The 14,532-nt window shown below is 40.7% G+C and overlaps 1 protein-coding gene across 1 annotated transcript in view; it reads left to right on the top strand.

Moving 5' to 3' along the window:
• Positions 1–277: 277 nt before the first annotated feature.
• Positions 278–14,532, top strand: part of LOC106585677 (small G protein signaling modulator 1) — a 70,168-nt gene continuing 55,913 nt past the window's right edge. The window contains exons 1-2 of the mRNA XM_014172141.2: positions 278–393; positions 525–562. Coding sequence (XP_014027616.2) covers positions 387–393; positions 525–562 — 45 coding nt within the window. The 5' untranslated portion in view covers positions 278–386. The remainder of the gene's footprint in view (positions 394–524; positions 563–14,532) is intronic.

Below are 14,532 nucleotides of genomic sequence, written 5' to 3'. Positions count from 1 at the left end.
GTTTGGACAACATCAGGCTATTCAATAACGAATAGGTTACATTATGCCTAAATGGCACTGTCTTTGACTTGTACTCACAGACAATGCAGAACTAAATGTGAAACATCACGGCAAACATGTGTAAAATAGTCACTTATTCTTCTTGTGTAAAAATTTTATCTTGCGTTTCTGGAAAAAGTCTATAGACTTAATCGAATTTAAGAGATTACTGTAGCTTTAAGAGGTGTGCGTAAAGTCTCGAGCGCTGGCTAGCTCTTTTGCTCCACACAGCCACATTAAACTGATGGGAGCAGTGTGAAGGAGCTACGTAAAGTGGACCCGATAACATAGCAACATAAACAACAACAACAACAACAACAACATCAACAGCAGCAGCAGCAGCAGCAATGGCAGGTGAGAGAACACAGGACCGTGTAGAACATAACTAAATTAAATATCCATCATGTGCTGAAGATGTAAATGTAAAAGGAAATGTGTTATAAAAGAAATGACATGAAACCCCTTCTGTTATGTTTTACAAGCAGAGACGCGACAGAAGCTGCTGCGCACTGTCAAGAAGGAGGTGGGTGTTTTTTGCCAGTCTGCAACAATTATAAAATAGGAGAAACAAACACTTTGGTTATGCGTATGGCTAAAATACTCCCTCCCTGAGTAGATACGCTATGCTTGTTTTTTGTTCATTCATGTACTTTTACAGTAACTGTTACCATTTTCTTTTTGTGTGCACATATTATGAAAATAATAGGCTACTACATCCACTCGTGTATTTGCTGTCAATCTTTGTAAATAAGATGAACATTAGGGCAAGGTGTAATATATATTTTGAAGTTGACCATATTGTTATAACTAATTAGGTCTTTAATTATGGGTTAGGGTATATAGTTGAACTATAAATAATCTATGTATAGGGTCCTGTCATGGAAATCCAGCTAGCCAGTAGAATGCAGTCATGCAAGACTGCATTCGCCCTCTAATGTCTTACTAGCATCTCATTATGATACTGACTAAATAAGCTATAGATATTGAAGAAGTGTTGCATAGAAATGCTTGTCAGTTAAAGGTATAGTGCAGTTCTAGATCATTTTCGACTTCCCAAAACGTTTTTTAACACAGAGCTCTTTATGTACCGCTAACGAATACAATCCGTGTCAACAAGTATTGCTACATTCTCCAAACATGTCTAGCCAAAACGACTCGAGAATTTTTAAAACGGTTCAGAAGAAGATTAGCTAATACGGTAAAATAAATGATTATCAATTTAATAATAAGGGCTCATACATGCGATAACAAGTGGTACGGCATTATACGTGTCAGTTTTAAGTAAACAGTTATCAACCCATTTGGATTAGAGTCCACCCTAACTTCATCGCACAGTTGTGAAATCTTGTGAATAACTTTTTTTGTTTTATTCAACCATTATTTAACTAGGCAAGTCAGTTAAGAACAAATTCTTATGCACAATGATGGCCTACCAAAAGGCAAAAGGCCTCCTGCGGTGACAGGCACTGGGATTAAAAATAAATATATGTGCAGTGATGTGTCCTACAAGGAGTATTGGTGGCAAATCTGATGGCCGAATGGTAAAGCACATTTTATCTGCCGATCTATGAATTACCTCTCCATAATCTAGCATGGGTAGGATGGTCATCTGAATCAGGGTTAGTTTGGCAGCTGAGGTGAAAGAGGAGCGATTACGATAGAGGAAACCAAGTAGATTTAACCTTAGCCTGCAGCTTTGATATGTGCTGAGAGAAGGACAGTGTACCGTATAGCCATACTCCTAAGTACTTGTATGAGGTGACCACCTCAAGCTCTAAACCCTCAGAGGTAGTAATCACACCTGTGGGGAGAGGGGCATTCTTCTTACCAAACCACATGACCTTTGGGTTGGAGATGTTCAGAACAAGGTTAAGGGTAGAGAAAGCTTGTTGGACACTAAGAAATCTTTGTTGAAGAGTGTTTAACACAAAATCCGGGGAGGGGCCAGCTGAGTATAAGACCGTATCATCTGCATATAAATGGATGAGAGAGCTTCCTACTGCCTGAGCTAAATTGTTGATGTAAATTGAGAAGAGCGTGGGGCTTAGGATCGAGCCTTGGGGTGGCTGAGACAGCAGATGTTCTGACTTTATACACTGCACTCTTTGAGAAAGGTAGTTAGCAAACCAAGCCAAAAACCCCTCAGAGACACCAATACTTGCACTCAACTCTGAAGTGGAGGCTGAGGTTTCCCCTGCTCTATTTCTATTGTCATCATCAGCATCTTCTTTATCAAACAATTTCAATCTTTCCAGAATGTTTGTGGGTCAGATTGTTAAACGTCTCATACTTGGTGTAGTAGACCAATAACGGACCAGAAAAATAAAGTTATTTTCCTCTCCTGTCTTCAGGGGTTATTTGTGAAGTGATTGGTCGGTTTTGTCGGAAGACTCAGACTTTACCTTTATTGGTCTCATAAAAGCGCAAGACCTTGTGTCAAGCAATCAAAGACATCAAATTGTCCAAGTCTGGGTATGAATGAAAGAGAGATTTAATCTCCCGTCACTTACTCCTGATCTTTATAAATGCCTGTCACCAGCCTTATCAGCAGAGTACAGACCAACCCTGTATTTAAACCTGCCTGTGTTAAGAGGGCCAACTGAGATTCACTTTCCCCAGGATCCCCCCCAGGTTTAGCTCCCTAGTGCTCAGCGCTTACAATGTAGCTGATTTTTAAATAAACTGCAGTGGAGTGGAGACGGACCACATGACCAGAGCAGTCTGTCTTTCTCCAATTATACAATATGATTGCTAGACTCTCCAGCACACCTCTGAGGCACACAGAACAGCCTGAGCCAGTGATATGATTGCCCAGTAGCAACTATTGGAGTGAAAATGGAAGTAAACGGATTTAGATTTTATTTTTATTTTTTTCAAAGCACAGATGCCTCTGAAAAGATATCTTTATGCCAGGGTGATATCCTCTGAAGAGAGCCTTTATGGTAAGAGGTAGAGCACCCTGCACAAGAGGTTGCTGAAAGGAAATGGAACTTGAGTCACTAAAAGGGAGTTAATAAAAGCGTATTTTTTTGCCATTTCAATGCAAATAGTAGGCATAAAGGACAAAGGCAGTGGCCATCTGTTGAGCTTTTAGCTTAATGAACGTTCAGCTGCTAGGCTACAGGCATTGTAAGAAACTATGTCAAACGAAGGATACCACCAACAAATGTACATTACAGTAATTTATCAGACACTCTTATCCAGAGCAACTAGGGTTAAGTGCTTTACTCAAGGGCACATCAACAGATTTTTCACTTAGTCATCTCAGGGATTTGAACCACCAACCTTTCAGTTACTGGCCCAACTGCTAGGCTACCTGCCCCATCACAAATATGATGCAGTAGGGAATGTTCACCCGGACATATAAGCCAGTAATGATAGTGATTCAGATGTACTCACTCTGTTTGTATTCATTCATTATTTCTCTCATTTCTTAGCTTGGGTACTGTTTGTCTGGTGGCTTGGCAGTGAATGCTGAAAAGCTCTCCCTTACCAACTGGTTACGTTCCACTTTGTACAACGTCTACCTGGGTCTACACAAAAATAGTGCTATATAGAACCTAAAAGGCTTCTTCGGCTGTCCCCATAGGAGAACCCTTTGCAGAAGGTCCCAGTTCCAGATAAAAACCCTTTTTTGTTCCTGGTTGAACCCTTTTCGGATCTATGTAGAACCCTTCCACAAAGGGTTCTACATGGAACCCAAAAGGGTTATACCTGGAACCAAAAAGCGTTTCCTATGGGGACAGGCGAAGAACCCTTTTTTAAAAGAGTGTAGGCCAGAACATTATGCTTCAGTGACGGAAGCATGTTTAAGAATAGCCTATACTGGGCGTATCTCGGTGCTCTCTCTATCGCTCTCTCTTTCCCTGTGTCTCTCTCTTCCCCTCTGCTACACACATACACACGTCACACACACCTGTGTTTACATAAGGAGAGAGCTACACACTCATGAAAGAGTAGGGCACAGAGGACAACAGCTCATCTTTCATTTTCTTTTCTCTATCAGGCACCTTTTTTAGCATGGCTGCTTACTTAGGGATAGATCGAAATTGACTGGGGGGAAGGGACTGGCCCAAATCAAGGTAGACTATGTCAATCTTGACAAACAGAAAATACATCTATTCCTACCTTGTAAGCCTACCCAGTATCGAAGGCTTCTCCGAATGTAATTCAAGTTTTTGGTGTTTTGTAACGGATGGCTTTTTCCATTCATCAATTGGCCATTGCACAGTTTGGATTGATTGACTTTATTTGTCAGTTAAAAAAATACATATATACACAAAGATTTTTTAAAGTGACGGGGATTGCACAATAAAGTCGGGGACTTATTTCCATTGTGGTCCTTATTTTTTACATAAATACATATATAATTACATAGATAGAAAGGAAAACATGCTCAACCTCCAGATGAGTATCAGGGGAGAGTTTTAGTACAATTCTTACAAGCTTGTTTGGCTGGTAGCTTGTTCTTTAGATGTTTGGTTCTGCTGGTGAACCATGATGTGCAGGCATAATCAAGTGACACTGGACTAGCACACTTACTAGAGTCTTTAGGGCGTCTATAGCTAGGTTTCCATCCAATTGGCCATAGATTTTCATGTGAATATTTTTAAATCTTCATAAAAACAATATGCCATTTCAGAGTATCCTTCAGGGAAACCTGGCGAAGCCAGCGCCATCAATTAATTAGGGATGTTGGCCAAATGAGGCACATTTGTGTCCTTAAAAACAACCTATAACAAATTACAAAACACTATTCATTGTGTTTTGATGTGAAGCTTATGCAAAACCTAATAGCCAATTATGATATTTTTGGCTACTTTCCTGGAACAATAATTGTCCACCTCACGGTTCAGCTGTCAGAGATTTGAGCACTAAATGTATCCATAGACCTATAGGCTTAGGTATCAACTGTATGATATTAATATTAATATATACAGTACCAGTCAAAAGTTTGGACACAGCTACTCATTCAAGGGTTTTTATTTATAAAAAAAAAAAATTACATTGTAGAATAATAGTGAAGACATCAAAACTATGAAATAACACATATGGAATCATGTAGTAACCAAAACAGTGTTATTTGAGATTCTTCAAAGTAGCCACCCTTTGCCTTGATGACAGCTTTGCACACTCTTGGCATTCTCTCAACCAGCTTCATGAGGAATGATTTTCCAACAGTCTTGAAGGAGTTCCCACATATTGCTGAGCACTTGTCTGCTTTTCCTTCACTCTGCGTTCCAACTCATTCCAAACCATCTCAATTGGGTTGAGGTCGGGTGATTGTGGAGGCCGGGTCATCTGATGCAGCACTCCATCACTCTCCTTCTTGATCAAATAGCCCTTACACAGCCTGGAGGTGTGTTTTGGGTAATTTTCCTGTTGAAAAACAAATGATAGTCCCACTAAGCTCAAACCAGATGGGATGGCGTATCGCTGCAGAACGCTGTGGTAGCCATGCTGGTTATGTGTGCCTTGAATTCTAAATAAATCAGACAGTGTCACCAGCAAAGCACCCACACACCATCACACCTCCTCCTCCATGCTTCACGGTGGGAACCACACATGCGGAGATCATCCGTTCACCTACTTGGTCTCACAAATACACGGCTGTTGAAATCAAAAATCTCAAATTTGGACTCATCAGACCAAAGGAGAGATTTCCACCAGTCTAATGTCCATTGCTTGTGTTTCTTGGCCCAAGCAAGTCTCTTCTTATTATTGGTGTCCTTTAATAGTGGTTTCTTTGCAGCAATTCGACCATGAAGGTCTGATTCACGCAGCCTCCTCTGAACAATTGATGTTGAGATGTGTCTGTTACTTGAATTCCGTGAAGCATTTTTTTGGGCTGCAATTTGGTAACCCTAATGAACTTATCCTCTGCAGCAGAGGTAACTCTGGGTCTTCCTTTCCTGTGGCGGTCATCATGAGAGCCAGTTTCATCATAGCGCTTGATGGTTTTTGTGACTGCACTTGAAGAAACTTTCAAAGTTCTTGAAATGTTCCGCATTGACTGACCTTCATGTCTTAAAGTAATGATGGATTGTTGTTTCTCTTTGCTTATTTGAGCTGTTCTTGCCATAATATGAACTTGGTCTTTGACCAAATAGGGATATCTTGTATACCACCCCTACCTTGTCACAACACAACTGATTGGCTCAAACGCATTAAGAAGGAAAGAAATTCCACAAATTAACTTCCTCTACCTCATGAAGTTGGTTGAGAGAATGCCAAGATTATGCAAAGCTGTCATCAAGGCATTGGGTGGCTACTTTGAAGAATCTCAAATATAAAATATATTTTGATTTGTTTAACAGTTCTTTGGTTACTACATGATTCCATATGTGTTATTTCATAGTTTTGATGTCTTCACTATTATTCTACAATGTAGAAAATAGTAAAAATAAAGAAAAACCCATGAATGAGTAGGTGTTCAAATACTTTTGACCAGTAGTGTATATACAGTGCATTCGGAAAGTATTCAGACCCTGTCACGGGTGTCGTAGGGTAGAGACCAAGACGCAGCGGGAAAATGTACACTCATCTTTTTATTAGGTGAAGAAGGAAAACACATTCAACGTATACAAAACAAAACGAACTTGACAGTCTTGTCAGGCAAAACCGCTAAACAAGAACAATCTCCCACAAAACCCCATGAAAACAAACTCCTAATTATAGGACTCTCAATCAGAGGCAACAATAACCAGCTGCCTCCAATTGAAGGTCCAACCCCTATTAACTAAACATAGAACTACAAAAGACTAGATAGAACATAGAAATATACTAACATAGAACAATGACTAACAAACCCGGACTAATAAATCAAATACCCCCTCTACCTAAACACATACACAAAACACACCCTGAACCACATAAAACAAACACCCCCTGCCACATCCTGACCAAACTACAATAACAAATAACCCCTATACTGGTCAGGACGTGACAGACCCCTTCACTTTTTCCACATTTTGTTACATTACAGCCTTATTCTAAAATTGGTTAAATAAAAAAAAATCCCATCATTCTACACACAATACCCCATAATGGCAACGTGAAAACAGGTTGTTAGAAATATTTGCAGATTTAGCATTTAAAAAAAAACGTAAATACCTTATTCACATAAGTATTCAGACTTTTGACTGGTACTCTATATATTTTCAAATAACTGCCCTTTTTCTTGCTTCGCAATAGATTTTGAAAAATGGTCAAAAACAAATCTGTGCGGCCCTCGAAAAACCGATGTAGCCCTTGAGCCAAAACGTGTGTTATTACCTGGGTGAGACACATGACGGATCACCGGAAAGGAAATCCTCTGTTGTCATTGATAATGAGGTAATCACCCGGGTTCCCATAGCTACATGGTTTTACAGATTTAACCTATTTTACTCAGGGGAATATGTTATCGAGCTTTGTGAATAAACAATGGTTATTACTAGTGTTGGCAGATTCATAATATATACTACAAAATAGTAATTAGTTGAACTACCTTTTTAACCTATTCATTTTAATGTGAATGAATTCATCAGTCTTGTCTCAAGTCTATCACTTCTCAGTATGATGTGAGTCATTCACTCTAAACATGCACTGTAGGAACTGTCAACAGATGACGTTAGCCACCTACAACCATTTTGTGTCATATAAAATCTGTGAACAGTCCATGCAGGAGTATGCATTTGTATGCCTGAGTGATAGGTAAGTCGCTCTGGATAAGAGCGTCTCCAAATGAAAATGTATTCTTGGTAAAGCTGACATGATTGTGCTAGTTGTTTTTCACTATAACAGCCCATGAGGATGGGGAACGGTGTGTCTTCCCTCTGTTCTGATTGTGGCTGTAGAGCAGGAGTTCATGTGAAGACTGTGTAAATCCTGCATCTGCTCTATCCAAGCCCCCTTACGCGGTAGTGGAGGGTTGCCAGGTTTGAGATGATTTTGTCCCCACTGTGACAGCAGAGATGTAGAGTGATACTTGAGAGAGAACGTACTGACTGCTTCTCATCTAATGATGCCAGTCCTTTAGGAACGCAGCAGTAAAGATTCACATTGTTTCAGCATGGATGTCATCTTGTCCTTTGGGCATAAACAAGGCTGCTGTTAGCTGTCAAAAGTATTATTGCTCATAGGGGGTACCAAATAGGTTTAGTCGAAATGTCATTCAAGAGAAATGTTAGAAAAGAGGACTCCAGCCTGAAACGTGCACATAAGGATGAAATGTCAACTTTTTGGGAAAGAACAATATGCACAGTTTCCAGGTTCCAACATATTTATTGTTCTGGAATTATGTAATTAAACAGTCTGTATCCCTCCACCTAACTGTTTCGTATGCTGATGAAGGGAAATGTGAACCAATGATTATGCATGATACCAGTTATCTGTGTGATGAATGGGCTTGTTGACGTACTCTATCTCGCAGAGATAGCTGCTGTGGACTCTGCTCAGGCGACAATGTGACTCGTGCAGTCGCCATAGAAACCTGCAGCTTGTCTGCTAAGACATCTCACCAGTTAGATTCTGTGATGGCTGGATGGGATCCAGATTCTGACTGATGGGAGGATAGAACTAGTAAGACTTGAGAGAAGTGACGTGCCCTGCAGTTTGCACATTTACTTTAGCTGCCTACCAATCAATGCACATCAAATCAAAGTTTATTTGTCATGTACACAGATTCGCAGATGTTAAAGTACACTACATGACCAAAAGTATGTGGACACCTGCTCGTCGAACATATCATTCCAAAATCATGGGCATTAATATGGAGTTGGTTCCACCTTTGCTGCTATAACAGCCTCCACTCTTATGGGAAGGCTTTCCACTAGATGTTGGAACATTGCTGTGGGGACTTGCTTCCATTCAGCCACGAGCATTAGTGAGGTCGGGAACTGATGTTGGGCGATTAGGCCTGGCTCACAGTCAGCGTTCCAATTCATCCCAAAGGTGTTCGACGGGGTGGAGGTCAGGGCTCTATGCAGGCCAGTGAAGCTTTTCCACACTGATCTCGACAAACCATTTTTGTATGGACCTCGCTTTGTGCACAGGGGCATTGTCATGCTGAAGTAGAAAAGGGCCTTCCCCAAACTGTTGCCACAAAGTTGGAAGCACGGAATCGTCTACAATGTCATTGTATGCTGTAGCTTTAAGATTTCCCTTCAGTGGAACTAAGGGGCCTAGCCTGAAGCAAGAAAAACAGCCCCAGACCATTATTCCTCCTCCACCAAACTTTAAAGTTAACACTATGCATTCGGGCAGGTAGCGTTCTCCTGGCATCCGCCAAACCCAGATTCGTCCGTTAGGCTGCCAGATGGTGAAGCGTGATTCACTCCAGAGAATTTGTTTCCACTGATCCATAGTCCAATGGCGACGAGCTTTACACAACTCCAACCGACGCTTGGCAATGCGCATGGTAATCTTAGGCTTGTGTGCGGTTGCTCAGCCATAGAAACCCATTTCATGAAGCTCATGATGAACAGTTATTATGCTGACGTTGCTTCCAGAGGCAGTTTGAAACTCGGTAGTGAGTGAGGACAGAGGATCTTTATGCATTTCAGCACTCTGCGATCTCGTTCTATGAGCTTGTGTGGCCTACCACTTCGTTGCTGAGCCGTTGTTGCTCCTAGATGCTTCCACTTCACAATGAAAGCACTTACAGTTGACCGGGGCAGCTGTAGCAGGGCAGACATTTTACAAACTGACTAGTTGGAAAGGTGGCATCATATGACGGTGCCACGGTGAAAGTCACTGAGCTCTTCAGTAAGGCCATACTGCTGCCAGTGTTTGTCTATGGAGATAGCATGGCTGTGTGCTCAATTTTATATACCTGTCATCAACATTTATGGCAGAAATTGCAGAATCCACTAATTTGAAGGGGTGTCCACATACTTTTGTATATATAGTGTAGGTGCAGCGAAATGCTTTTGTTTCTAGCTCCAGCATTACTGTAAATGTCTAACAGTACAATACTAATACATAAATATTGTCCCATTGTATTTCAGTGGTTTGATTTTGTTTTGCGGTACAATTTACATTAACACAAAAACGCATACATTACACATGTATAAGCGCATCATAAATTAACAAGAAATTATAGCTACATACACAGAGAATTATTTAAGCTTAATGAATGTACTCAAAAAGTCCATTTAGCTCTGACATTTGTGATTGCTCTTATTCATTCAGTAAGTTTTAATAATGCTCCAGGTAGCTGTAATATATATGATGTGCTTATACACTGTAGATCTGTAATCTGTCATGCTTTTCTGTACCTTTTAAGATACAGTATGTGTTCAGAAAACGTCTGAAACCCTACCTCTTTAAAGAGTATCTTAAATAAATCCCAAGGGTGTGCATGTGATGGGTCGTGTGTGTATGTGTGTGTGTGTGTGTGTGTGTGTGTGTGTGTGTGTGTGTGTGTGTGTGTGTGTGTGTGTGTGTGTGTGTGTGTGTGTGTGTGTGTGTGTGTGTGTGTGTGTGTGTGTGTGTGTGTGTGTGATTGCTATTGTTATCATGATGGCAGCATGAGTCATGTTTGTGGCTGATCATCGTTGCTGAAGCTGACAAGACTGTGGTCTCAGACAACCGATTGCAGGTCAACAGTGCATCATGATTGGTTTGTAATTGGTATATCATTTTTCTATTTTAATGCTTTCAAGGGGCAACATTTTATATATTCTGTACTTACACACTTCCCTTCATTACACACTTCAAGTCTTAGTTCACTTACTTCATGAGTCACCAGTATTTCTCACTTTTCAGAAAACTATGTAAAGCGACTTTGGGTCCTAGAAAAGCGCAATTTAAATACCATCTACTGTAGTAGTAATAATAATAATTATTATTATTATTATTAATAGTAGTAGTATTTCTGAAGGCATATTGAAAATATCTACCCTATATGTTCAATGTTCAAATTGACAAATCTTCCTATATTGCAATCATTTTTATTTCAAAGCATTTTGAAAATGTTTCCTAAAGATAACAGCCATATTAGTCAACGGCTAACGCTTCCTTTCAGATCTCAATCTGCCTGGAGTGACTCATAGATGGCAGGCACCCAAGAGCAAGTGCAATCAGGGCTAGTTTTATTATAGGGTTCTGTTGTTGTTGTTTTCTCTTGTTGCTCTCTCCATCAGTAGCCTTGTGGGAGAAAAGCAGGTGCTTCCTTTCAAATGACTGCTTCCTGCTTTCCAAGCACCTGGATGGGGAGGGCTCAGGGAGAAAACAAAGGGGATTTGGGTATTCAGAGCTACTTCACTTTTGTATAAAATGTATGCTTTTAATTGAAATGTTTTAAAGAAAAACTACAGTATCAGGAGTACATTGCAACACTGTGAAGCTTTGCTTCAAAATGTTAATAGAGGACAGACAATCCTGTAATCCATTCCAGAGAAATATATAGAAGCACAAAGGTTAACGCACCAAAACCTACTTTGTGTGTGTGGGAAAAAATAAAAAGATGGAAGGTAATATCTCCAGCCAGTGAACTGGTCCGATACCTTATCAGTGATGTCAGACAAATGAGACAGATTTGCTCTCAAGGCCTTGGGTTGTCTCATTGAATCAGGGTCTGGAGAGAGTGGCAGAACTGTCAGGACAGGGCAGTCTGAACATTATACACTAGCTAGCACACTGAGGGCTATAGAGTGTGTGTGTGTGTGTGTGTGTGTGTGTGTGTGTGTGTGTGTGTGTGTGTGTGTGTGTGTGTGTGTGTGTGTGTGTGTGTGTGTGTGTGTGTGTGTGTGTGTGTGTGTGTGTGTGTGTGTGTGTGTTGGGGCGGCGAATAACACATTTAGTACTATGTGTCAGTACTATGTGTCTGTACTATGTGTCTGTACTATGTGTCTGTACTATGTGTCTGTACTATGTGTCTGTACTATGTGTCTGTACTATGTGTCTGTACTATGTGTCAGTACTATGTGTCAGTACTATGTGTCAGTACTATGTGTCAGTACTATGTGTCTGTACTATGTGTCTGTACTATGTGTCTGTACTATGTGTCTGTACTATGTGCAGTCAAGCTAGTATAATTAGTTAAATATTAGTTAAATATGATGGATATTATTAAAGATATGGTCTTCTGAGATACAAACAGGTACACAACAAACCAAATAACTATACAATTAAAATTAGGAAAAATAAATAAATACCAAAGTCATCACCTTTATCATATATTTCATATTTTTTTTTACATTTTATTGAACTAGGCAAGTCAGTTAAAAAAAAAAAAAAACGTTTTATTTACAATGACAGCCTACCAAAAGGCACAAGGCCTCCTGCGGGGACAGGGGTTGGGATTAATGTCATTTTATTTACATTTGAAATATAGGACAAAACACACATCACGACAAGAGAGATAACACAACACTACATAAAGAGAGACCTAAGACAACAACATAGCAAGGCAGCAACACATGACAACACAGCAAGGTAGCAACACAACATGACAACAACATGGTAGCAACACAACATGGCAGCAGCACAACATGGTAGCAGCACAAAACATGGTACAAACATTATTGGGCACAGACAACAGCACAAAGGGCAAGAAGGTAGAGACAACAATACATCATGCAAAGCAGCCACAACTGTCAGTAAGAGTGTCCATGACTGAGTCTTTGAATGAAGAGATTGAGATAACATTGTCCAGTTTGAGTGTTTGTTGCAGCTTTTTCCAGTCGCTAGCTGCAGCGAACTAGAAAGACGGTCGACCTAGGGATGTGTGTGCTTTGGGGACCTTTAACAGAATGTGACTGGCAGAACGGGTGTTGTATGTGGAGGATGAGGGCTGCAGTAGATATCTCAGATAGGGGGAAGTGAAGCCTAAGAGGGTTTTATAAATAAGCATCAACCAGTTGGTCTGGCGACGGGTATACAGAGATGACCAGTTTACAGAGGAGTATAGTGTGCAGTGATGTGTCCTATAAAGAGCATCGGTCGCAAATCTGATGGCCAAATGGTAAAGAACGTAAAGAACATCTAGCCACTCGAGAGCACCCTTCCCTGCCTATCTGTAAATTACATCTCCATAATCTAGCATGGGAAGGATGGCCATTTGAATCAGGGTTAGTTTGGCAGCTGGGGTGAAAGAGTCTAGATTTAACTTTAGCCTGCAGCTTTGATATGTGCTGAGAGAAGGACAGTGTACCGTCTAGCCATACTCCCAAGTACTTGTATGAGGTGACTACCTCAAGCTCTAAACCCTCAGAGGTAGTAATAACAACTGTGGGAAGAGGGGCATTCTTCTTACCAAACCACATTACCTTTGTTTTGGAGGTGTTCCCAACAAGGTTAAGGGTAGAGAAAGCTTGTTGGACACTAAGAAATCTTTGTTGTAGAGCGTTTAACACAAAATCTGGGGAGGGGCCAGCTGAGTATAAGACTGTATCATCTGCATATAAATGAATGAGAGAGCTTCCTACTGCCTGAGCTATGTTGTTAATGTAAATTGAGAAGAGCGTGGGGCCTAGGATTGAGCCTTGGGGTACTCCCATGGTGACATGCAGTGGCTGAGACAGCAGATTTTCTGACTTTATACACTGCACTCGTTGAGAGAGGTAGTTAGCAAACCAGGCCAAAGACCCCTCACAGACACCAATACACAAGAATGGAATGGGGAGTCGAAACACAGGGAGTCGAAACTTCCCGATTCTACCATTAAAATGGAAATGTGCTAGTTCTAGCTTGTGGTTTGGATAATTTTGATGTTTATGATAGAAACTTAATGTTAAAATACTAATGACTATATGCTGTGGCAGAGCCAGGTTGAAATTCCCCTATAAGTGCCTTTGAACCGGGTATGGTAGTAGGTTTGTGTCAAGAACTGCAACGCTGCTATGTTTTTCATGTTCAGTTTCCCGTGTGTATCAACAGTGGTCAACCACAAAAATGATATCCAGCCAACTAGACACAACTTTGGGAGCAATGGAGTCAACATGGGCCAACATCCCTGTAGAATGCTTTCAACACCTTGTAGAGTCCATGCCCCAACGAATTCAGGCTGTTCTGAGGGCAAAAGGGGGGATGTTTTAGCCAACAGAGCAACAAAACTGGAACTCAGGGAAGGTGGTGTCACCAATGTACTCCAGCCAACATGTTATGGGCTTAATTTCACATCCACTAATTGAAATGGCTGAGTTTATCCTTATGTGACCCGACCTCAAACCCCTGTTAGCTTGCCTCTTACACTTTACACCCCTTTGAGCTCTTTCTCCTCACAGAGACCATATGCACCAATGTGACCTTCTGGGTTCAAACACTGCATTCTCCTGTATGCCAAATGACTGTGTTTCCACACTGATCTGATTCTAGGGCATTAGCAAGTCTACAGGTCTTTGGCAAGGTTACTCATCACATGATCATAGTTCACTGAACCACTTCTATCACACTTATGACAGATAATTTTACCTTCAGGGCCTGATTTCCCGATAACAATGGAACTTCGGCTTAGAAGTGTTTTAACGATGCATCTTTCCTACAATGGCCGAAGATGTAACATACATT

This window comes from Salmo salar, chromosome ssa24, assembly GCF_905237065.1.
Source record: "Salmo salar chromosome ssa24, Ssal_v3.1, whole genome shotgun sequence".
Taxonomy (NCBI): Eukaryota; Metazoa; Chordata; class Actinopteri; order Salmoniformes; family Salmonidae; genus Salmo; species Salmo salar.
This window is presented reverse-complemented; position numbering and strand designations above follow the sequence as displayed.